Source organism: Scyliorhinus torazame, chromosome 10 (assembly GCF_047496885.1).
Source record: "Scyliorhinus torazame isolate Kashiwa2021f chromosome 10, sScyTor2.1, whole genome shotgun sequence".
In the NCBI taxonomy this organism is placed as follows: domain Eukaryota; kingdom Metazoa; phylum Chordata; class Chondrichthyes; order Carcharhiniformes; family Scyliorhinidae; genus Scyliorhinus; species Scyliorhinus torazame.
The window spans coordinates 193,264,016-193,288,235 of record NC_092716.1 but is presented as its reverse complement, the minus strand read 5'-3'; the positions used below and the strand labels follow the sequence as shown (position 1 = coordinate 193,288,235).

The following is a 24,220-nucleotide window of genomic DNA, read 5'->3' as shown; positions in this document are numbered from 1 at the left end:
CTGGCAGAAGGCAAACTGAGCATCTGTGAGCAGGTTATTGCTGAGTAAGTGCCACTTAATAGCGCTGTTAATGACCCCTTCCATCACTTCTGATGATGGAGAATAGACTGATAAGGCGGTAATTGGCTGGGTTGGATTTGTCCTGTTTCTTGTGTACAGGACACATTGTGCAATTTTCCACATTGCTGGGTAGATGCCAGTGTTGTAGCTGTACTGGAACAACTTGGCTAGGGGTGCAGTAAGTCCTTGAGCACAGGGCCGGTTGCCGAAATATTGTCAGGGTCCATAGCCTGTGCAGTATCCAGTGCTTTCAGCCATTTCTTGATATCATGTGGAATGAATCATACTGGCTGAAGACTGACACTTGTGATTCTGGAGACCTCCGGAGGAGACTGAGGTGGATCATCCATTGGGCACTTCTGGCTTAAAATTGTTGCAAATTCCTGGCCTCCTCCATCATTGAGGATGAGGATATTTGTGGAGCCTCCTCCTCCAGTGAGTTGGTTAATTGTCCACCACCATTCACGGCTGGATGTGGCAGGACTAAGCTTAGATCTGATGCATTTTGTGGAATTGCTTAACTTTCTCTATTACTTGCTGCTTATGCTGTTTGGCACGCAAGTAGTCCTGTGTTGTAACTTCACCAGGTTGACACCTCATTTTTTGGTATGTCTGGTGTTGCTCCTGGCATGCTCTCCTGCACTCTTCATCGAACCAGGGTTGATCCCCTGGATTGGTGGTAATGGAAGACTGGGGGATATGCCAGGCAATGATATTACAGATTATGGCTGAGTGCAAGTCTGCTGCTGCTGATGGTCCACAGCCCAGTCGTGAGTTTCTGGATCTGTGTGAAGACTATCCCATTTAGCACGATGGTAGTGCCACACAAGGCTATCCTCAATGTGAAGACGGGACTTTGTCTCCACAAGGACTGTGGGGTGGTCACTTCGACCGACGCTGTCATGGATAGATGCATCTTCAACAGGCAGATTGGTGAGGATGAGGTCAAGTATGTTTTTCTCTCTTGTTGGTTCCCTCACCACCTGCTGCAGTCCCAGTGTAGCAGCTATATCCTTTAGGACCCAGCCAGCTCGGTCTGTGGTGGTACTACCAAGCCACTCTACCAATGGACATTGAAGTCTCCCACCCAGAGCATATTCTGCACTCTTGCCAGTACTTCCTCCAAGTGGTGTTCAACATAGAGGATCAGTGGGCAGTTTTCTTGCCCATGTTTAACCCAAAGCCATGAGACTTCATGGGGTCCAGAGTCGGTGTTGAGGACTCCCAGGGCAACTCCCTCCCGACTCTATATTACTGTGCTGCCGCCTATGCTGAATATGTCCTGTCTCACCAGTGAATGGTGGTAGTGGTGGCTGGGATATTGCTTGTAAGGTATGATTCTGTGAGTATGACTATGTCAGGCTGTTGCTTAACTAGACAGTTTGGCACAGGTCCTCCTTATTCTTAAGGAGGACTTTGCAGGGTCAGGAGGGCAGGGTTTGCCGGTATCCTTTCTGGTGCCTGGTTCCTTTGTGTTTTTCTCGTGGTTGAATACAACTGAGTGGCTTGTTAGCCCATTTCAGAGGGCATTTCAGAGTCAACCACGTTGCTGTGGGTCTGGAGTCACATTTAGGCCAGACCAGGTAAGGATGGCAGATTTCCTTCCCTAACGGGATAGTGAAACAAATGGGTTTTCGCAACAATCGATAATGGTCATCATTAGACTTTTCACTCCAGATATGTTATTGAGTTTAAAATCCATCACTTACCGTGGTGAGATTTGAACCTGGGTTCCCAGATCATTATCCTGGGTCTCTGGATTACCAGTGCATCAACAATACCGCTATGCTACCGCCTCCCCATATTTACTTGACAGAGTAAATGAGGAGAAATTGGTTCTGGTGGCAGAAGGGTCAAAAGCAAGAGGAAACCAATTCTAGATGATTGGCACAATTAAATGCAGTGAGATGTTGTGATCTGGTTTACGCAGTTTGAAAGTGTTGTGGAAACAAATTCAGTCATCCATTTGCTAGGTGAGGCCAAAGAATATGGAGCACTCGACCACCCCAAAATTACTCCTTGGAAACGAGGAACACCAAAGTTGAGGGGTGCTGATCTGTGCCATCATAGGAAGGGGATTACGCTCGCAAACTTTATGGTGTTCCCATCATTGAATCACCCACAATCAACATCCTGGGGGGCGAGGGGGGTTATCTGACCAGAAAGTTAACATGGATCAGGTCAGAAGCTGGAAATCCTGCAGCGAGTAACTCCTGACTTTCTAAAGCTTGTCCACCATTCACAAGGTACAAGTCAGGAGTGTGATGGAATACTTTCCACTTGCTGGATGAGTGCAGTTCGAACAACACTCCAGAAACACGACACCGTCCAGGACGAGACAGGCCGTTTGAACAACACCCCATTCACTACCTTAAACACTCACACCCTCCACTGCTGCTGTACCATGTCAGCAGTGTGTATCATCCACAAGGTACACTAGTAATTCATCTGGGCTCCTTTGACTGCATCGTCCAAACCTGCAGCCTCAACTACTGAGAAGAACAAGGGGAGCAAATGCATGGCAACGCTATCATCTGTAAGTTCCCTTCCAAGTCTCCCAAAATCCTAGTTTAGAGCATATCAGCTGATCCTTCATTATTGCTATGTCAAAAGCCTGGAATTCCTTCCCTTCCAGCCCTGTGGGTATACCTACATCAGATGGATAGCAGCAGTTCGAAAAGGCAGCTCACCACCATCCTCTCGAGGGCATCGTGGGTAGCACAGTGGTTAGCACTGCTGCCTCACAGCTCCAGAGAACTGGGTTCAATTCCGGCCTCTGGTGACTGTGTGGAGTTTGAACTTTCTCCCCGTATCTGCGTGATTTCCTTCAGGTGCTCCGGTTCTCCTCCTCCCCCCCCCCCCCCCCCCCCCCCCCCCCCCCCCCAATCTAAAGATGTGCAGGTTAGATGGATTGACCATGCTAAATTTCCCTTTAGTGTCCAAACAGTTAGGTGGATTACAGGGATAGGGTGGATGCATGGGTTTAAGTAGGGTGCTCTTTCCAAGGGCCGGAGCAAACTCAATCGGCCGAATGTACTCCTGCATTGTAAACTCTATGCTTTAGGGATAGGATATAAATGCTGGCCTTGCCAAGGACGCTCCCATCCTATGAATGATTAAAACATCATCCTGTGATGGGGGAGAGGGAGACAATTTTTTTTAGCTGTGAGTTAGTTTCTGATAAACATCCATTCCTCTTTCATTATGCTTTGTCCTCAAATCATCTTCTGATTCGTGATTGGTACCTCCTCCGACACCAAAAATAAAACCACATACAATTCACAATCAGTTCTGCCTTTGTGCATTCAGGAAGATTAAGCTAACAAATGTCAGTGGAACATGGGACAAGGCCTCAGTGTCCAATTGGCATTTTTTATAAATCCTGTCTCTAGCTCTGTGTCTTATCTGATACAGAAAGGGCCTTTCAACAAGAACAGCAAAGCAGTGAGCTTCGTCTTCTGCTCTGTACCCTGCTCCACCCGCACCTCCCCCCAACTCCCACATTGCTGCTACCCAAATGGCTGGGGGCCTTGTTGAGTGAACTTGCTTAGTCTACCCACAAACTGAGGCCAGGACCCTCCATTGGGCACCAGTCATACTTAGTAGTTTGGAGTAAATCCATTCATGTCTTTGGGGTTTAGTGTGGAAACGGAAAACAACTTTGAGATTAAAAATGTAACTTCCTGCTGTTTCTAGGAGCTGCTGAGCAGGACAGCACTGGAGAGCCAGAAACTGGATCTAATGGCTGAGATTTCAAGTCTGAAAATTAAGCTGGCTGGATTAGAGAAGGACCACCGGGAATGTGATGAATTGCAGAAAAGTGAGGTTAGCATACTTTTGCTCTATGCTTCTGTTGGCCCCCTAGGCTCCACTGCTTCCCTGGCTGACTCCTCCCATCTTCTACCCTGCATAAACGTGACCTGCCCTGAAACCCTGCTGCACCATATCCTAACTCGCACCAAGTTCCCTCTTGCCCATCACCCTTGCACTCATTAACCTATAGTGACCCAAACGCCCCTTGATTTTAAAATTTTGATCCCTGTTTACAAAGGAATACATGACTTTGCCCCTCTCTCTAGCCCTGAAATCTCATCCAAACCCTCCAAATTCTTGTGTTCTTCCAATTCTGGGATCTTGCGCATCCGACATTTCCTTTGCTCCACCATTGGCGACCATGTCTTCAGCTGTCTGAGCCTAAACTCTGGAATTCCGACCCTAAACCTCTCCACCTCTCCACCTTGCTAACCTTCTCCCCTCTTTTATGATGCCTCTTAAAACTATCTCTTTGACCATTGTTCTTTTTTGTCCTTGTGTCTCCTTTTTTTTTGGCTCACAATTATTGTTCCCCTGGAACACCTTCGGATGATTTGCTATGTTTGCTTAAATTGCTGTTATTTACATTCTTCCTGACTACATGAGTTACGGGATTGTGTCATCCCTGTGACCTACACCACAGAAGGTGTTTTCCTGCTGTACATTTGCTACCAGTGCAGACCCCAGGTGGGACTGTTGGTGGGGGGGGAGACAACAAAGATTCCAAGATGATGACCACTTCCCAAGTTCGAGGCTGCACTCTGAGGCGGATCATGCTCAGGAACTGCGTTCCAAAGTTTGCCCGCCAGTGAAATCAAAACTGAGGTATCAAGAACCTGCAGGTGACCTCATGAGAGATTACAGGTTTGGTTTTCCTCCCAAAAGAAAGAAACTGGGGCATTGCACTCAAGTTTTCCTTTCCTACAGCATTGTGTTTGGCACCACATGCCTTAACTTTGACTAGTGCTGAAAATCAATCTCATTTTTAATTGATCAGCCTTTAGCTGCCCATTTGAATGTGTTGCAAAGTTCTGAGGGCCTCATGATATCCAAAGGTTCTTTGGGGTCAATTCAGTACTTCTGAAGTGTAGTCACAGTTGTAGGAAACGCAGCAGCCAATATGCTCACAATATGTGGTAATGACCTGTTTTAATGTTGAGTTTCTCCACCTCTCTCCTTTAAGATGCCCCTTAACACCTTTGAGTCACCTACTCTAATGTCTCCTCGAGGCTCAGTATCAAATTTTGTTTGATAGCGTTCTTCGTACAGTGTCTGGGAACATTTTACAATATAATAGAAATGCAAATCATTGTTGTCTCAAGCCCCTTCTCCTTGGAGACCTTTTCAATCTTTGAATTGGCTGGATGTTGGAGTTCCATGAGGTAAGATGTTCCCTCATGGCTCATGCGGTGCCTCTGGGTATTTGGAAGGTGGCTGTAATGTGCATTCTAAATCTGATCTTAGTCCACTGTAGAGCTATAAATTTCAGCGATGTGTAGAGACTAAAGAAGCTGGCATTGTGCTCGGTGCAGAGAAGATTAATATGAGATTTAAAAGACTTGTTGAAAATCATGAAAAGCTTTGGCAGAGTGATACAAGAGGACACAAATTTCAAATGATTGGCCAAAAAATCCCAGAGTGGCGATGAGATCTCAATGAGTTTTTTAATTTGTTCATGGGATGTGAGCATTTATTGCCCATCCCTAATTGCCCTTGAGGGGGCAGTGAAGAGTCAACCACCTTGTTGTGGGTCTGAGTCCCATGTCGGCCAGACTGGGTAAGGACAGCAGATTTGCTTTCCTAAAGGACATTTGTGAACCAGATGAGTTTTTCCGACAGTCGACTGGTTTCATGGTCAACCATTAGACTTTTAATTCCAGATTTTTTTATCGAGTTTACATTCCATAACCTGCCTTGTGAGATTTGAAGGTGATTATGAAGGTGGTGGAAGCAAATGCAGAATAATTTTTAAAAGAGAATCGGAGAAACATGGAGGAAAATGTGGTAAGAGCAGGGGAGGTGGGACTAATTGGGTAGTACTTCCAAATGGCATGATGGGCCAGATGACTTCCTTCGATGCTGTATCATTGACTGAAACCCAGGTGCTAACTAGGTGTGGCAATTCTCCATGCACTATTCGCAATTTCTGTTAAGGAATCGGCTTTTGACTTGATAAATCGCTTCTTCCCACCAAAGAAAGGATATTGCACAGTTGCAAATGTTGTACCAGGCCGTTGTACCATGGTAGCACACGTGGCTAGCACTGTGGCTTCACAGCACCAGGGTCCCAGGTTCGATTCCCTGCTGGGTCACTTTCTGCGGATGTCTGCACGTTCTCCCCGGGTGCTCCGGTTTCTTCCCACAGTCCAAAGGCGTGCAGGTTAGGTGGATTGACCATGCTAAATTGCCCTTAGTGTCCAAAAAGGTTAGGAGGAGTTCTTGGGTTATGGGGATAGGGTGGAAGTGAGGGCTTAAGTGGGTCGGTGCGGACTCGATGGGCCGAATGGCTTCCTTCTGCACAGTGTGTTCTAGGTACCTATATATCTATGTAAGATGTAAAGGTTGGATGGATCTTCCCTTGCTGAAAAAGCAGAAGTACCAAGGGCACGATGAGACGATCTAAATGCATTTGTTAAGTTCAGTAAGTTGGACAAGCATCGATGTCAAATTGGGATTATTTGATTAAACCAATTTCAAGAAATACTCCATGGTTTAAAAAGCGAAAAGGTGTTTTGAAGCAAGACTGTCTTAACGCCCCGTGTGAGAGCTAATTTGGACTGGTTGTGTCATGCAGTCCACGTCTGTTGAACAGTGCAGTCTGCTTCTGTTGAGGTTTGGCATGTGGACAAACTCAGAGGACTGTTGTAGGTCTTGCTGCACGGAGCCAGGACTTATCTCAAAGGAGTTTCTGCTGTTCTGTTGCTGACAACTCCTTGTAGTACAGTGTCGGCTTTGGCCCAACAAAGTTTAGTGTTGATGCCGAAAATCAGTGGAGCGGTCAATAGCTTTATATTTGTGTTGCATGTCTATCAAAATTAAGCCTATGGCGCTGAGGACCCAGATTAGATCCCGGCCCTTGTCACTGTCCGTGTGGAGTTTTTGCACATTCTCCCAGTGCCTGCATAGGTTTCACCCCACAACCTAAAAGATGTGCAGATTAGGTGGATTAGCCATGCTAAATTGACCCTTAATTGGAAAAAAAATAATTGGGTATTCTAAGTTTTTTTTTTTCTAAAAGAAAAAAAAATCTATCAAAATTGATACACTTATGCTGAAAAACTATATGTTTTGCCAGATGTTCTATCAGATGTAGGTTCAATGGGTCAAATTTGCATGTAATGTCTGATAACTAATTACCCAGTCATATGTTCAAAATGGCTCCTACCATTGCCGAGAATCAATAGATGATGGAACACAGAAGGAGGCAGCGTTATCCAAAAGCAAATCGGTAGTTTCCACGTGCGCTTGTAACACTCAGCTCTACCTCGCCAGCACCTCTTAACTCCCTGACTCACTAAATTGTCAGACTGCTAATCCAACATCCAGTACTAAACGAGCAGAAATCTACACCAATTAGACATTGGCAAGGCCCGAGCCATTGTTTTCGGTCCCTCCTCGAAACATTGCTCCGTAACTCCTCACACCATCTCTCTCCCTGGCAACTGTTTGAGGCTGAACCAGACCGTTCACAATCTTGACCTTACAATGAGCTTCAGACCACGCGTTCATGCCGTCACTAAGACCATATATCTCCACCTCCATGATATTGCTCGACTACACCGCGGCCTCAGCTTGCCTGCTGCTGAACCCCTCATAACTTGTTACCTCTAGAGTTGACGATTCCAACGTACTCCTGGCTGGGCCGCTACAAATACGCTCTGTAATTTTGAGCCCCTCCCAATTTCTGGCTGTCCCCTAACTCGCACCAAGCCCTGTTCGGCCATCGCTGCTATGCTCGTTGACCTACTTTGTCTCCCAGCCCACCAAGGCCTCAGATTTAAAATTCTCACCCTTGTTTTCAAATTCTTTTGTGCTCCCACATTTCCATATCTTTCTAACCTCTTCTAGGCGCCACAGCCCTCCCAGCTCTCTACACTCCAATTCTGGACGTGGAATGCCAACCTCCTTAACTCCTACATTGGTGTTCCTAAGGTTTGTAATGACCTCCCTAACCTTCTCCTCCTTTAGGACACCGTCTCCTTTCCCCTCCTTTAAGACCTCCTTATCTCTTTCACCAAAGTTACGCATCGATCCTCTTTCGATCCGTGTGACAATTTTAGTCTGATAACATTCCTGTGACATGCTTGGGACTTTTTCCTATGCTGAGGACTCTATTTAAATGCAAGTTGTTATTTCCTGATGCCCTTGCAGAACAAAAATAGATTGATATCAGTCCTGAAAAATCAGCCTTGTCACCCTTCTCGACACTGCTTCCAGTATTTGCAAATGTTTCCTCGTGCTTCAGTAACTTGAATTCAACCCAGTGTTAAAGATGCTTCCTGACCAGGGCACATTAAAGCTTCACGAGGCTAGCTGCAGACTTGTGTCACAGAGGCCATCACGTTCTGCCTGAATTTCTGGTGATTTGCTCTGAAGAAGTTGTGCTTGCACCAGTGGCATCACAGTTCGTGCAGAGTCGGCAGATCTAATCCAAAAGGTTGAGAAATTTGAGGCATCCACTATTTGCATCTCGAAACCACTGCTGCTCATGTTTCCCACAATTCTTTCCACTGGCTCAAAATTCGGTTGGCCCGGTTTAGGCTACAACCACACAACTGGCCACACCCCCTGTGTTGAGATTGTGAGATTTTTGCTGACTACAACTGGTTGGAGAAGGGTCTTTAAATTGCTTTCATTTTCTAACGGGGCAGAGTGGTGGTGGTGCGTTATAGTTCGCTCATAGTCCGGGTTCCTGTGGCAACAGGCACTTTGACGTGCATGTGTAGTAATCTGGAGCTATGGATAGTGATGATAGAGCCGCCATTGTTCCTTCCATCACACGGCTGACCAGGACTCTCCCCGGCTCTGGCTACTTGCCATTGGCTTGCATCGGAAGGATTTACAGGTCGATACTCTACCTGTTTAACCACATCATGAATGTGCCTTCCTTGGCCATCAAGCCTTGGGCTGGGACTCGATCGTGGAACTTCTGGCCCAGAGACAGGGACACTACCCACTCCGCCACAAGATCGCCACAGGCAAGCAGAGTAGACTTAAATATTTTTTCACACTTTTAAATTTCCTATGAAACCAACCATGAAATTGATCAATGTTATTTATTTTAAAACTTATTTTCCGTGATTCTATGTCGGGATACTCACAGATAGGACCTGGATACCCATTAGTACTTTATTTGCTGATAAATCTATTTTCAGTTGTATGAATAAAACAGCTTACTGCGCTTAAACACATCATAGGATATTTTTAATGGAAAGAAAGAAACAGTTGTGCTGCCTGTTTGTGTTATTGTGTGTAAGAGTTTACACCAGTGTTAATGCAAATTAATCTTCATAGAAACTTAATCTGTAATCCAACCCAGTGTAGTTTCAAATACATTTTGGACATGATTTCAAGCCTTAAACACACACACACAAAAGATTACCCCAACCGGTGCCTCCAATTTCCGTGTAAATTTTATTAAGAGTACATACATCATTTCGTCCTTGACTTTTAAAGCTTAGAACCAGCTTAAAAGAAATGGAGAGAGAGAGTGCTGGGTTTCAGAATTGCTCTAATTGATTCAATGTGCCCCTCTAGGAACCTTAGATTGGTTATGGATGGTCATCGATGTGCTATCCAAGCTGATTTATGCCACATGTTGTGGTTTATAACTTCCCAGAGGCAAGAAATAAAGTGTGTGTGTGTGGTGGGGGGGTGGGGGGGGGGAAGAAGAGGGGTTGGCTTCAATTATTTTCCTGTTCCAATACAAACATGGGGGAGGGAAGTGTTTGGTTTAGAAACTGTAAAATGCAAAAGGTAACTGAAATTTAACCAGTCTCCAAAATAACAAAGTTAGTCACTTTAGTTCTCCTGAAGATAGTTAGTATGTTAAGAATTGGATGTATCCTGAAAGATCTATCAAATCAAGAACATTTTAAACGGGTAGGTCCCATATCTCTAGATTCTCTAAGGTCAGTATTCTGTCCGTTTCAACTAACTAAGATGCTATTTCTATACCTGTGGGTCTGCATCGCTGTGCGTCACATGCAATTCCCTCTTTCTACGCCACACTCGCTCTCTGTTGCAAAAATGTTTTATCAGCGTCTTCACGCATCAGCATGAGTCGCATTAAAATTTGAAAAAACATCCATAATTGCAAGATCTTCAACATGCTGTTCTTAATACACATCAATGATGGAAAGATGGTTTCAGGTATTAATTAGCATAATTAAAAAAGATTATGGCCTTGGTTTGGTGCTGCCTTGTTTACTTTGATTTCCTCTTGCTTTACAACAGTGTTTTATGTTCCATTCCATGTCGCTAAGACCTTTGGGAGCTTTTGGCGTAAGCTGTGGTTGGGAAGGCATTTTGTTGTGACTTGCTGTTTATGCATTCCAGGGAAATCGTCACCCCATCCCGTACCCCTGCCCCACCCAACCAGAGAAAACTGTGGAAAAAGCAGGAACAGTACATTGTAATTATGTTACTAGGATAGTAATCCAGAGACCTAGACTAATGATGGAGACTAGTTCAAACTCCACCACTCCGGTGAAGACTTAATTAAATACACCTGAAAAAAAGGCTGTTGTCAGTAATGGTTGCCATGAAACTACCTGAATGAACTATCTGGTTCGCTATTGTCACTTTTAGAGAAGAAAATATACCATCCTTGACTATGGTTAAGTACCCAGAGCAATGTGGTTGTTTCTTAACTGCCCTTTTAAATGGCCGAGAAAGACAGTCCATTTTGTTCAAGAAAATTGCTTGCCTTCCCAAGCCCAAATAAGGATTCACCTTGCCATCGACTCCACGTCCTGTGAATGAATATTTTTAAATAATTGTTGTTCTGAAAACCAATTTTGAGTATGTGTGGCGTCGTGAATCTTCACTGATTTGAGTCCTCAGGGTAAAATTAGCCAAAGTTGGATGAGGGAGGGGTGAAACAATAATAGTTTAACTTCTCTTTGCAGAGGGTGGAACCCATTTATATTTTTAACATTTTCTGCTTTTGCATCTATTCATACACATTCAATTCAGAACTGAACACGCTCTGTTTACTTCTAATATTTAAGATGGAACGGGACCCAAATTCATATCTCCAGTATTTTGTGCCTCTTTAAGACGTATTGTTAAGTTTCTCTTCATTAAAGTAAGCTTACATGAACACTGCAATGAAGTTACTGTGAAAATCTGCCAGTCGCCACACTCCGGCGCCTGTTCGGGTACACGGAGGGAGAATTCAGAATGTCCAAATTACCTAACAGCATGTCTTTCAGGACTTGTGTGAGGAAACTGGAGCACCCGGAGGAAACCCATGCAGACACGGGGAGAACGTGCAGACTCCGCACAGACAGTGACCCAAGCCGGAGATTTAACCTGGGACCCTGCCGCTGTGAAGCAACAGTGCTAAGCATTGCGTTACTGTGCCGCCCCTACTTTACCCCACTGCTCTTTGCTGGTGCAGAATGATGAACTGCACAATCCTTTTTCGCCCCATGTGTCCCTCTCTCAGATCGACTAGATATTCATAGACGCTTAAGCATGCCCTCCTGCAAACCGTCGCCTACTTGTGTGTTGTAAATAATTTTGCCAGTTGTACAGAGTTACTGCTGTTGAGCTGGTGCACAACCCTACCAGTTATACTATTTTATGTTTTTATTGTATTTTTTAAAAAACTATTTACTATTTTCTTTTCTTTGGTATGTTTGGGTGTGCCCTTCTCTTCTATATATGTGTGTGTATATATATATATATATATATATATATATATGTTTCTTATCCTGTGTACATAACGGTAAATATACTTTGTTCAAAAACCCAATAAAAAACATTTATAAAAAAACAGCATGCTGCAGATGCCTATGCTGGCTCTTTGAAAGAGAGTGCTTAGACCCTCACACCTCTGTTTGTGCATAACTCTTTAAGTTCCTTATTCTCAAGTACCCGTACAACTCCCTTTAACAATTATTTATGGAATCTGCTTCCACTACCTATTTCATATCCCAACAACTGAGTGAAAACAATTCTCCTCCTCTCCCCTCTAGATTGGTTGCCATGCCTCTATATACTTCTGGTTATTGGTCAACCCACCAGAAGGAATCATTTCTCTCTACACTTTACCAAAACCTCGCAACATCTTGGAAAATTCTCGGGTCACCTCTTATCCAAGGAGAACAGCTCTAGCTTTCCCAACCTGGTCTTATAACTGAGGTCCCTCGCCCCAATGCAGTACGAAAGGAGTGTCAAAACCAATGAGCAAATGATATCTGGAGTGTGCCTGACCTATATTTATTAGTCAATCAACATCAGTAAAACCATATTTTCTCATTATTGTTTGTGGCAGTTTGCTGTGCGGAGATTGGATGCTCCTTTCCCTACATTACAACAGCGATAGCACTTCATTCACTTTGGGAGGTCCCGACTAAGTGAATGGCCCATATAAATACGCATCTGATTCCTTTATGAAAAATGAAAATTGCTTATTGTCACAAGTAGGCTTCAAATGAAGTTACTGTGTAAAGCCCCTAGTCGCCACATTCTGGCGCCTGTTTGGGGAGGCTGGTACGGGAATCAGTACTAATCCGAATCAATTATCAGCCCCCTCCCCATATAGAATTCCGGCTGCTGAGAGATCCTGAAGACCGCCACTAGGGGGCACGCACCACCCTCACTCCCACAACCCTGGACATGGTCGCAAAGAAGCACATCCAGTACCCCGCAAGCCTGGGGCAAGACCAGAACATGTGGGTGTGGTTGACCAGGCCTCCCTGACAAAGTTCACATTTGTCCTCCACATCCAATTGTCCAAGTACTACCACTGTCTTAGATTAGTGTGGGATTTGCTTTCTGGCCGAATATAGCTAATGTTCACTTTTTTTATTCCAGCCAATAGTCAAGTCCTTAAATAGCTCAAAGCCAGATTATGTCCGAAATCATTTAAATTATTCAACCGGTTTATTTTTGTTGTTGGTAACATCATTCGCATTTTGTTGACATTCCAGAACTTGCTTCAGGAATTACGGAGCCTGAAATCCAAAGTGGACGAGCTGGAGGATGAAAAGATTCAGTATGAGCAGAAGCTGCATGCCACAAAGGTTAAAAAATAAAATATTTGTCATTTGCCACTCTTTTCCCCTGGTGGGATTTGATGAATGTTCTGTGCTGCTCAGTGTCTGATTTGCCCACATCATTTTCATCAATAGTGTTTGTTCACTAAATCAATGGTGTGCTTTTTAACTTGTTCTTGAGGTATGGGGGCGAGGGCATCTGGTAAGGTCAGGTCTATTGCCTATCCTTCAAAAAAATGCTGCTGGCCTTCTCATAGAATGCACACCACAGAAACAGGCCATTCTGCCCAACTATTCAAAGCCAGCATTTTCGCATTCCCTTAAATGTGGTACCAAGTGTTCCACATTCTCATCACCCTCTCTGGGTAAAGAAAAATCTTCGGAATTCCCTTTTGGATTTATGAGTGAGCATTGAATGTGTATGGTCCCCTAGTTCTAGTCTCCTCCCACAAGGAGATATTTTTACATGTACCTTAATTAAACCCTTTCAGAATTGTCAAGACTTATTTACATCAGCTCACCCATCATTTCTTTGCTTTTCTGGAGGCAAGAGTCCCAACCTGTTCAGCCTTTCCTGAAAAGTATAACCTCTTAGTTCAGGTATCATCCTGGCAAATCCTTTCTGCTTCTGCCCTTCTGAGGCTATTTTATTATATGGAAAATTGTAGCTATGAGGAAAGATGGGCTAGGCTGGGTTTGTTTTCCTTAGAACTGTGGAGGCTGAGGGGTGACCTGATTGAGCTGTACAAGATTGAGAGGCCTGGATAGCCTCTAGCGGAGGGGTCAGTTAACAGAAGTGACAGATTTAGGGTGATTGGTCGAGGATTAGAATGGACATGAGGAAAAGCTTCACTCATTGGGCATTTTGAATTCACTAGCTGGTTTGGTGGTGCTGGGAGAAACCCTCAACTCATTGAAAAAGGTACCTGGATCAGAACCTAAAGTATGGCAACTTGCAAGGCTATGGGGCAAGTGCTGGAAGATGGTATTAGAGTGGTCAGCTAGTTTTTTTTATTTTTCAGTCATCGCAGACTTTATTGCACAGGAAGAGGGCTGAATGACCTCTTCCTGTGCAATAACCTTTCTATGGTTCTGTATTCATCCCATGCCAATGAAGGAATGGTGGTGTACATCCAAATCGGGATGGTGTGTGACTGTAAGGGAAAGGATGGCGTTCCCATGCCATTGTTCTAGTTTTCACTTCTGATAGAGTTTGTAGAAGGGAAGCATGCATTTGAACCGTGATGCGTTGATGTTGTGTATCCTGTGGACATTTGCTTAACACCCTTGATGTGATCAACCATCTCGATGTGCTTCTAAAGCACATTATCAAATAAATGTGGCACGAGCTGTGTCGGAAAATATTAGATCAGATGACCAAAGGCTTAGGCAAAGAGGTGGATTTTATGGAGCATCCGTAGTGGAGGGGTGGGGGTGGGGAGAGGGGGGAAGTGAGAGAGAGATCGCGATTTAGAAAGGAAATTCCAGAGCCAAATGTCCAAGCAGCTGAAAACACAGACCGTAATGGTGGAGTGATTAAAGTCATGGACGAGCAAAAGACTAGAATTGAAAGGGAGTAGCCATCTCCAAAGGGTTGTAGAGCTAGGGATAGGGGGCTGTGAAGTCATGCAGCGCATGTTGATATTGAGATGTGACATGGATGCTGATGGAGGGAAATGGTTCATCCTGGATTGTATAGAGCTTTTTAATTGTCATCACTGCTGCAGCCATGTGGTGAGTATTTTGCTACACCCTCCCACCTTGTGATGAGGTGTTATGGGGCCACGGCTCATATCCAACCTCTGCCCTGTGTTAATGACCACAGTGTGAATATGGCTGCTCTACTGTGGGATCTAATAAATGCAGACTTCCACAATATTCATGTTGGGGGGTTATTGGCAATACATAGATTGATGGCCTTTCTCCTTTTGGAAATGACCAATACCTGACGTGAATGCTACCTGTCAATTCACTCAGCCCCAAACCTGGATAGTAAAATATTAGAGCACAAAAGGAGGCCATACAACCCATCATGCCTCTGCCAGCTCTTTGAAAGCACTATACAATTAAACTTCACAAGTCTTCCCTCAGCACCACATTTCTTTTCCTTTTTGATCCCCAAAGGTTCAACTTTCAATGTTAAAGTAAGTTGGTGATGATTTGTTTAACAGGATATGAGGAACACAATCAAATGATTCAATCAGTCTATAGTTGTGATTAGTTCATAAGTCTCTGTCTGTTCTTCTCCTGCTGCTTGTCTTATCTGGTTGGGTTGCTGTTTCCAAGGTTGGGAATCTCACTAAAGTATTGTTTGGCTTATGTCAATAGTACTGGCATCTGGCTGGCTGGATGAACTGGCAACATTGCTCACACCATTTTGCAAGCTGCGCTCAATATTCTGGCTTTCTATCCTGCTAGCCGTCTATTTCTCACTTGCTCCATTTCTTTTACCAGTCAGTGTGCTACACTTCGACACACAACTGTGCAGATACAAATAGTGAAGCATCGGGTGGGGGGGAGGCGGGGGTGAGTTATTTGTGTCCTGTTTGATATCTCTCCTGTCGTCTGCCTATTTGCATTCCATGCTAATCATAATAAAAATTGTCTGCATTGTCTCCTTTTTGTGGTGGGCCAGCTCGTCATTCCACAAAACTAGCTAGCAACATTGCTATGTGTGTAGCCATTCGATACTTTAACAGACATGGCGATGTACGTGCTCAGTCATAAACAAACTGATGAGATGTGCAAGATCATTTCCAACTTGCTGTGGGACCTGTCTGGTTTTGCTTTTATTTGTGGAATCTTCTGACACAGAAGGAGGTCATTTGGTCTATTATTGCCTCTGCTGGGTTCTCTGAAAGATCTATCCAATTATTCCTTTAGTCCTGCTCTTTCGCCAAAGCCCTGTGATTTAAAAAATATATATAATTTCAACCATTTATCCAATTGTCTTTTTAAAAGTTATTTAATCTACTTCCGCCAACTTTTCAGGCAGCACATTCCAGATCGCAACAATCCATTGAGTTTTTTTTTCTCCTCAATACCTCTGAATCTTTTTTTTCTCCAATTATCTTAAATCCTAAAGGGTCAGAACCAAATTACACTAATTTCCAATAATTACAAAAGAACCAGGGGAAAGCTTTTTATTTAATGTAGTGAGTGGTTAGGACCTAGGAGTGTGGGTGGAGGCAGATTTGGTCACAGCTTTCAATGGGTAAATTACCTGAAGGGGAAATATCAACTGGGCTATGAGGAAAGGTTAGGGAATAAAACTAGCTGAATTACATTTGCGGAGAGTCAGCAATGACACAGGTCATCTTCTGTGCTGTAACTACTCTCTGATTCCATGATCTAAAATCTGCACCCTATGGTTATGGCCCTCCTGTAAATGGAGAGTGTATCCTCCTATCTTCATCAAAACCCTTTGTGATTTTTGAACATATTATCTCCTCTTAATCTTCAAAACAGTCCGATCTTTCCCAGTTGCTGCTTGTAACTGGACTCTCACCATTTTGCATAAAGAAATTTCACCTGAATTTCCTCTGGAATTTCATGGTGACTGTTTTATATTGATGGCCTCTCATTATGCTTTTCCATACAAGAGGAAGCATTGTCTGTATTCAGTCTATTTTAAATGTGCGGTAATGCATTTTGGAAGGTATAATACAGTTGGGAATTACACAGTAAATGGCAGAACCCTTAAGAGTATTGACAGGCAGAGCGATCTGTGCGTAGAGGTCCACAGATCACTGATGGCGGCAACGCAGGTGGATAAGGTAGTCAAACAGGCATACGGCATGCTTGTCTTCATCGGCCTGGACATTGAGTATAAAAATCAGCAAGTCATGCTGCAGCTGTACAGAAGCTTAGTCAGACCATATTTCGAATATTGCATACAATACTGGTCGCCACACTACCAGTAAGATGTGGATGCTTTGGAGAGGGTACAGGAGAGGTTTAACAGGATATTGCTTGGTCTGGAAGGTATTAGCTTTGAGGATGTGCAGGTTAGGTGGATTGGCCATGATAAATTGCCCTTAGTGTCCAAAATTGCCCTTGGTGTTGGGTGGGGTTACTGGGTTACGGGGATAGGGTGGAGGTGTTGACCTTGGGTAGGGTGCTCTTTCCAAGAGCCGGTGCAGACTTGATGGGCCGAATGGCCACCTTCTGCACTGTAAATTCTATGAGGAGAGGTTGGATAAACGCAAATTGTTTTCACTGGAACGACAGAGGTTGATGGGAGAGGTTTACAAAATTATGGACAGAGTGGATAGTCAGACACTTACTCCCAGGGTGGCAAAGTCAATTACTAGGAGACATAGGTTTAAGGTGTGAGGGGCAAAGTTTAGAGGAGATGTGTGAGGCAAGTTTTTTACACTGAGGGTGGTGAATGCTTGGAACGTGCTGCCGAGGGAGATGGTGGAAGTGATGGTTAAGAGACATCTTGATAAATGCCTAAATAGGATGGGTATAGAGGGAGGGATCCCAGAAGTACAGACGGTTTTAGTTTAGACAGGCATCATGGTCGTCGCAGGCTTGGAGGGCTGTTCTGTATTGTTCTTTGTTCCCACATTCCTGTAAATCTCCTCTGTTCCCTCACAAAGACTCTGATGTCTTTCCTTCAGCCCAGTGTTCAGAGCTGCTTCCAATGGTCTGAAAATCAGATGGGTTCAATAAAGTGCAGATGATCCACCCCAAACTGCTCAGCTGTTGGAGGTTGTACATTACAGCTGGGCTTCCCGGTAACTTGAACCAAAGGATGTTTCAGTGGATGAGGAAAGTGCTGGTGTAGGTACATATTCTAGGAAGAGCTACAATGAAAGAAAAGTTGGCCCAATTCACTTATAAAACAATAACTTGCGCCTGAAATGAGTTGGCTGATGAGAAGGTGAGGCAAGATGGATTAAGGAGCCTTCCATGGGTGGGATTTTCCAGCCCGACCCACCGGCGGGATCTTCTGGTCCCCGCAGTGGGTTCACCAGTGGCGGGATGGCCAACCCATGCAAAACGCCATAGACATCGGTGGCAGCCAATGACGAGCCACCTACGCTGCTGGGAAACATGGCCCAAAGTGAGAGAGATCGGGCAGATGATTGAAAACTTGGTTGAGAAGATAGATTTTGGGATGGTCTGTAAAGATTTTTTTAAAAATAAATTTAGAGTACCGAATCATTTTTTTTTCCAATTGAAATGAAAATGAAAATCGCTTATTGTCACAAGTAGGCTTCAAATGAAGTTTGAAAAGCCCCTCGTCACCACATTCCGGCGCCTGTTCAGGGAGGCTGGAACGGGAATTGAACCGTGCTGCTGGCCTGCCTTGGTCTGTTTTCAAAGCCAGCGATTTAGCCCTGTGCTAAACAGCCCCTGGGGCAATTTAGCGTGGCCACCTACCCTAAACATCTTTGGGTTGTGGGAGTGAAACCCATGCATAAACGGGGAGAATCTGCAAACTCCACATGGGCAGTGACCCAGAGCCGGGATCAAACCCGGGTCCTCGGCACCGTAGGCAGCAGTGCTAACCACTGTGTTACAGTGCCGCCCAGGATGGTTTGTAAAGATGGAGAAAGAAATGAGGGTGGACAGCAATTTAGGGAGGATGTTCAAGAGATGAGCGGACTGTTTGCGTGGGTTTCGCCCCCACAACCCAAAACTGGGCAGGCTTGGTGGATTGGCCACGTTAAATTGCCACTTAATTGGCAAAAATGAATTGTGTACTCTAAAAAGAGATGAGCGGAGAAAACTAAATGTTCTGGGACAAAGAAAAATGCAGTCAGTATGTAAAAGGTCAAATTTAAGAGGATGGAAGATAAATAATACTGGGTGGCTGGCAGGAATGGGTTGAGATGAAGTCGTGGAACAATGAGGATTTGAAAATCCCAACTCGTTGGGACAGGGAGTGCAGGATTTCAATGAAGAATATGAAATGAGAGTCGTATTATGTGCAGGTCTAGTTGAAGTTCAATGGAGGTTGCAAAGAAACCACCAAAGAAATAGAGTTTAGAGGTACAGTACAATACTGAAAATGCAACACTAACTCCCTGGGGAGATTTCATCGTCTGAGAATTGTTATTATGGTGATCCAGAATTCTCATCTCTTCATAAATTGATTTCTGAGTCTGTTGTTCAAATTGGCGAAGAGTCATTGGTTACTTCTGTGCAAAAAATGCAGTTGTGTTAAATCACTAGATCAGTTAATAAGTTGGCAAAACTAGAAAGACTTGCAATATAGCTCCTCAAACATACTAATGTATCTCAATGTGCTTTGCAGGAGCATTGTCAGGCATAATTTGACACCCAGCCACATTAGGAGATGCGTATAGGACATGTGACCAAAAACTTGGTTAAAGAAGTAGGTTTTAAGGACCCACTAAAATTAGGAGAAATGGATAGAGAGGTAGAGGTTGAAGGAGAGAATTCCAGAGCTGGGGGCCAAGTAGGCGAAGACTAGGTTGCCTATTGTGGAGCAGTGACCAAAGAAGGGAGAAGCACAGAGATCTTGAGGACTGTTGAATGGAAGTAGGTTACAGCTACAGGGAAAGGCGAGGCCATAGTTGTCTGAAAGTCAGGCTAAGAACATGTTCCTCGTGATGATTTTGTTTTGAGTCCTTAAAGTTGGACGAATAAGGTTCACTTGAGGTTTCTGAATTTGGAAAGAAAATTGACATTTTTATATAGACCTTGCTTGAGGCAAGTTGCAGACAGAGCTCCTTTGAAGAAAACTGTAACCATATGTAAATAATGATTTGTGAATATGTAATGCTAATGATTCTGGGATCATAAACATGAGCAGGAAGTATGACGCATTTAAGTAGCTTTTGGCCTTCGAATGTTGTGCCACCAGCTAACGGATTATTAACTTTACTTTCTTCTTGGTGTTGTGAACTAGTGTTTATAGAGTTATGTTTATGAGGGAAAAAATAAGGCAGATTTATTTTTGCATTGTTTTACTGTGTTTGTTTTGTGAAGAACATTTTTTGGTGAGGAGGAGATTAAAATGGCCTGGTCCAACGACTGAATGTGCTCTCCATGATTTGCTTTAATTGTCGGGTGATGTGCAAAATTGGCTGCAACCCCATTTCCCCCTCCCCCACCCCCAGCCAAGTCGTACCGTTCCATTGGATACTCATCCACCCTTCGACCTGTGAATTCCGAGAAGCCACTTCAGTTTTGTGTTCCTTCCTGAAATATTGTACGCCAAACACCCACCGCTTTGTTTTATGACTCTCAAAGGCTTTAAAAGGAAGCTCCAGCCGCCTTCATTCAGGACGTCTCCTTCTGATAAAGTATTGGAGACGAGACAACATGATAGAGACCACCCTACGGGCCCCTCACTCGGTCTCTTTGTTACTTCCCCAGCAGTGTGTTGCTCTATACCAAACAGGGAGGCGAGCCATGTTTGACTGCTAGTGCTGAGCTCGAGGACTAACTAAAACTGCTCTTCTCACTGGAATTGTTTATTCACTGTAAAATGTTAAAGGATGGTTTAAGTAACTCTTTAAACAGCACCTCTGATGTTGGCGTTGTGAGAGAAAGAACTTGTATTTTCATTGCACGACCCAAGACATCCCAAAACCCTTTACAGCCAATTAATCATCTTTTCTTAAATGGAGTCACGTAATGTACATTCTCCCCATGTCTGCGTGGGTTTCCTCCGGTGCTCTGGTTTTCTCCCACAGTCCAAAGATGTGAAGGTTAGGTGGATTGGCCATGCTAAATTGTCCTTTAGTGTCCAAAGGTGAACTGGGGTTACAGGGATAGGGCGTGGGCCTAGGTAGAGTGCTCCTTCGGAGGGTTGGGCAGACCCAAATAAGTCTCCTACACTTTAGGGATTCTATTCTACGATTCTAAATATGTTTTTGAGATATTGATTGACGAATACATCTTGGTTGAGGACATCGGGGAGAACACTATTCTTTGAAATGTGCGTCCACCTGAGGGCAGGCGGAGCTTCAGATAAACTGGATCCTGTTTGAAAGGCTGCACTGCTGACAGTACAGCATTCCCCTGGTACTGCATTGGGAGTGCCATTCTGAATTGTTTGCTCAAATCTCTTGATCAGCTTATTCTGAGGTAAGAATGCTACGCATTGAGCCACGGCTAACAGTAGCCTTAAAGGGACCCAAATAGGTCAGCAGCTCAGTTCAGAGGCCACTGGAGGGCTGCTGGTAATATTCTACGCCAACAGGACTTTTGTAAGATTTTGTTTCAAACCTGACACAGATGCTGTTTGTGGCATTAAGTTGCTAGTTACAACACAGCGATTAATAGAGGAGGCAGTGTTGGAATTTAATTATTGCTTTCTCAGCTGTTGAACAGCAACAGAATCAAGCGTGTGACTGCATTCCATATTCCCACAAGGCATATCAAGTGCCTTGCTCTAATATTACTGGAATAATGCTATCATAAACGATGCAGTAACTTTCTGCCAGAAGAGTGGATCATCAGCTCAGCAAAGAGCTTGAAGCTGTTTGTGGTTGAACTCTTCAGCATCCAGTTGATTCGGAGCTGTTACAATTTCGCACACTTCAGAACTGACCCAATTAAATGAAATGAAAATCGCTTATTGTCACAAGTAGGCTTCAATGAAGTTACTGTGAAAAGCCCCTAGTCGCCACATTCCGGCGCCTGTTCGGGGAGGCTGTTACGGGAATTGAACCGTGCTGCTGGCCTGCCTTGGTCTGTTTTCAAAGCCAGCGATTTAGCCCTGTGCTAAACAGCCCCATTGTGCTCACATTGCTCTATGTTTGGCAAGCTTTGCATATATGGAGGAAAGTAGGCTATTGCCATATGAGAAACAGGAACTGGATCAGATACTTTGGCCCTTCGAGTCTGTTCTGCCATTCAATAAATCCATGCCTGATCATCAACCTCAATTCCACCGTCCCATTTTATCCCCAAGCCCTTTAATACCCTATGTACCCCAAAATATAAGAAATATATATTTGTTCCTTCTCTTATCTGGCTTGTAATTCATGCCCACTTTAAGCTCTGAACTGAGAGATGGCTTGTTCTCGTCAGCGTGCTGTAATGAACATACTCTGATGTAGAATGTATCTTGTAGATTTCTTCTTGCATAGTAACACTGGACAGCAAAAGATACTTTTGCATTGGAGATTGGTCTTGGGGTTTGCAGACCTAAGTGCAGTTAACACTTTTTTTTAGTTGAACAACCCATCTCCCTGGAACATAAAGACAAGGTGTATATTTGGTCCATTACATCTCTGCCAGTGGAAAAAGAGATATCTGGCCTAATCTTACTTTTCAGTTCTAGACTCATCGCCTTTTGCTAATGTGAGTTCATATTCAGGACATAATGGTTCAGATTGGACTGAATGCACGCATGCAATACTACCATTGTTACATTGGTAATTGAGTTGCTATGACAACGATGATGCCCAAATGGCAAGGGATTAACTGCACTAGAAAGAACGTGCTACGATCAGAGTAGCCATAATTGGAGTCTGTTAGGCAGCCGGCAATTAGAAAATGACCAGTTTAGGAATAACCTCTATTTATCTAGCACCCGCCATGACCTCGAGCTCTTTCAGTCAATGAAATATTTTTGAAGTGTAGTCATTGTTGTGATGTAACAAACAACGCAACAAAACTACAGGAATGGTGCAACACCGCAAGAAAAAGCAAAGGCTCAACATACGTGAATGCAGAGGGGAACAGGAGTACAACTGGGTCAATACAATCATTAGACATAACTGGATACTCCAAAAGCCCCGCCAGAGTAAAGGGGAGAAACAGGATAAAGCCATGAAAAAGTGGCCAAATGGTGCACATCTTCCGACACCACGACTGCTCCTAGTTACCAAGAGAGATCTGGGTAAATTTGTCCCACCATGTTCGAGCACGCACCAATATCTAACTCCCTCAACTCCAGCAGCGCCAGAGGCACCAAGACACACCGTCACCTCCTTCTCCCGGTTCAATCACTGATTCATTATCCCCACCCATAAAAAGAAAAAAGAACAAATTTGAGAGAAGCCAGTTCTAACTGGGTGTTACATATTTACCATACAACACAACATAAACCCAGTCTCAGGCCCATGCAGAACCAACATCATTTCATGCAATTATACAGGGAGGACCAGCTATATATATAATATATATATATATATATATCTATATATATATATACACATTTATATCCAGATTACGATCAGTGCTATCACTGCCTCCCAACAAAAGGGATAGAGATCTACCAGGAATGGATCACGGGATGACAACAGGATAGGACTGAACTGCGGGTCCTTATTCCCTGGTGCACGCTTACCATCATTGATAGAAAAAGAGAAAAAAAAACTGCTCCATCAAATAAGAAGTCCCCAACCAAATATGGAAGTGCACAACTCAGCTCAACCCCAGACCCCTGTGCACAGAAGAGTCTTCTCAGGATGTCCCTAATAAGTGCCTTTTGAGAAGGGACATCCCAAGCTCCAGGGGCAACAGAGTACTAACCACAGCATCGGACCTGGCCTTACTCAGCACCCTCTGACATACAAACATCAACTCCCCCAGGACCCCCAGCACACCCCAGCTGGCCCTACACCACCTCAACTACATACAGGGCTGTGCACCTCTCCCACTGAAGAGCACACCGCTCACCCAGATGAAGAGATGAAAAATATTGTGCTGAAGTCTCCAGAGTGGGACTTTAATAACCCACCAGCTTATGATGAAATGTTACGAGTGCCAACCAGTAAGGCAAAGCTAACACGTTACAATTTTTTTAAAAAAATCTTAATAATTAGTGTGTTAGAAAATCAATTTTGCTTAATTGTACTTCTGACTGCCTGAAACCTGAGGATTCATGGATTGAGAGGTAGACAGGCAGCTAAAGTAATATTTTAAAGAGGTTGTTAAGGGTTATGAAACTAAAGCACAAAGATGGTGTGAAGATTCAGATCAACTACAATCTAGTTGAATAGTGGAACAGGCTGGCCTCTTCCTGTTGCTAGGTTCCTCTATAGTGTTACGACTGGGAGGGAGGAGTGCACCGTTTGATGAGCCCCTCTACTCCACAGGTCACACCATTTATTTAAAAGTGAGATTCAATCACCAAAATGGCCAATTGCTTATTATTGCTACTGTTGCCCAGAATAAAAGAGACT

At 44.0% G+C, this 24,220-nt stretch overlaps 1 protein-coding gene across 13 annotated transcripts in view; it reads left to right on the top strand.

Moving 5' to 3' along the window:
- Positions 1–24,220, top strand: part of ppfibp2b (PPFIA binding protein 2b) — a 347,825-nt gene that overhangs the window by 240,396 nt on the left and 83,209 nt on the right. For 10 of the 13 annotated variants that reach the window (XM_072466210.1, XM_072466211.1, XM_072466209.1 and 7 more), the window contains 2 exons: positions 3,757–3,885; positions 13,035–13,127. The exons of 1 other annotated variant lie outside the window; for it this stretch is intronic. In XM_072466210.1, coding sequence (XP_072322311.1) covers positions 3,757–3,885; positions 13,035–13,127 — 222 coding nt within the window. The remainder of the gene's footprint in view (positions 1–3,756; positions 3,886–13,034; positions 13,128–24,220) is intronic. 2 more of the 13 variants (XM_072466212.1, XM_072466217.1) reach the window with 1 other exon arrangement.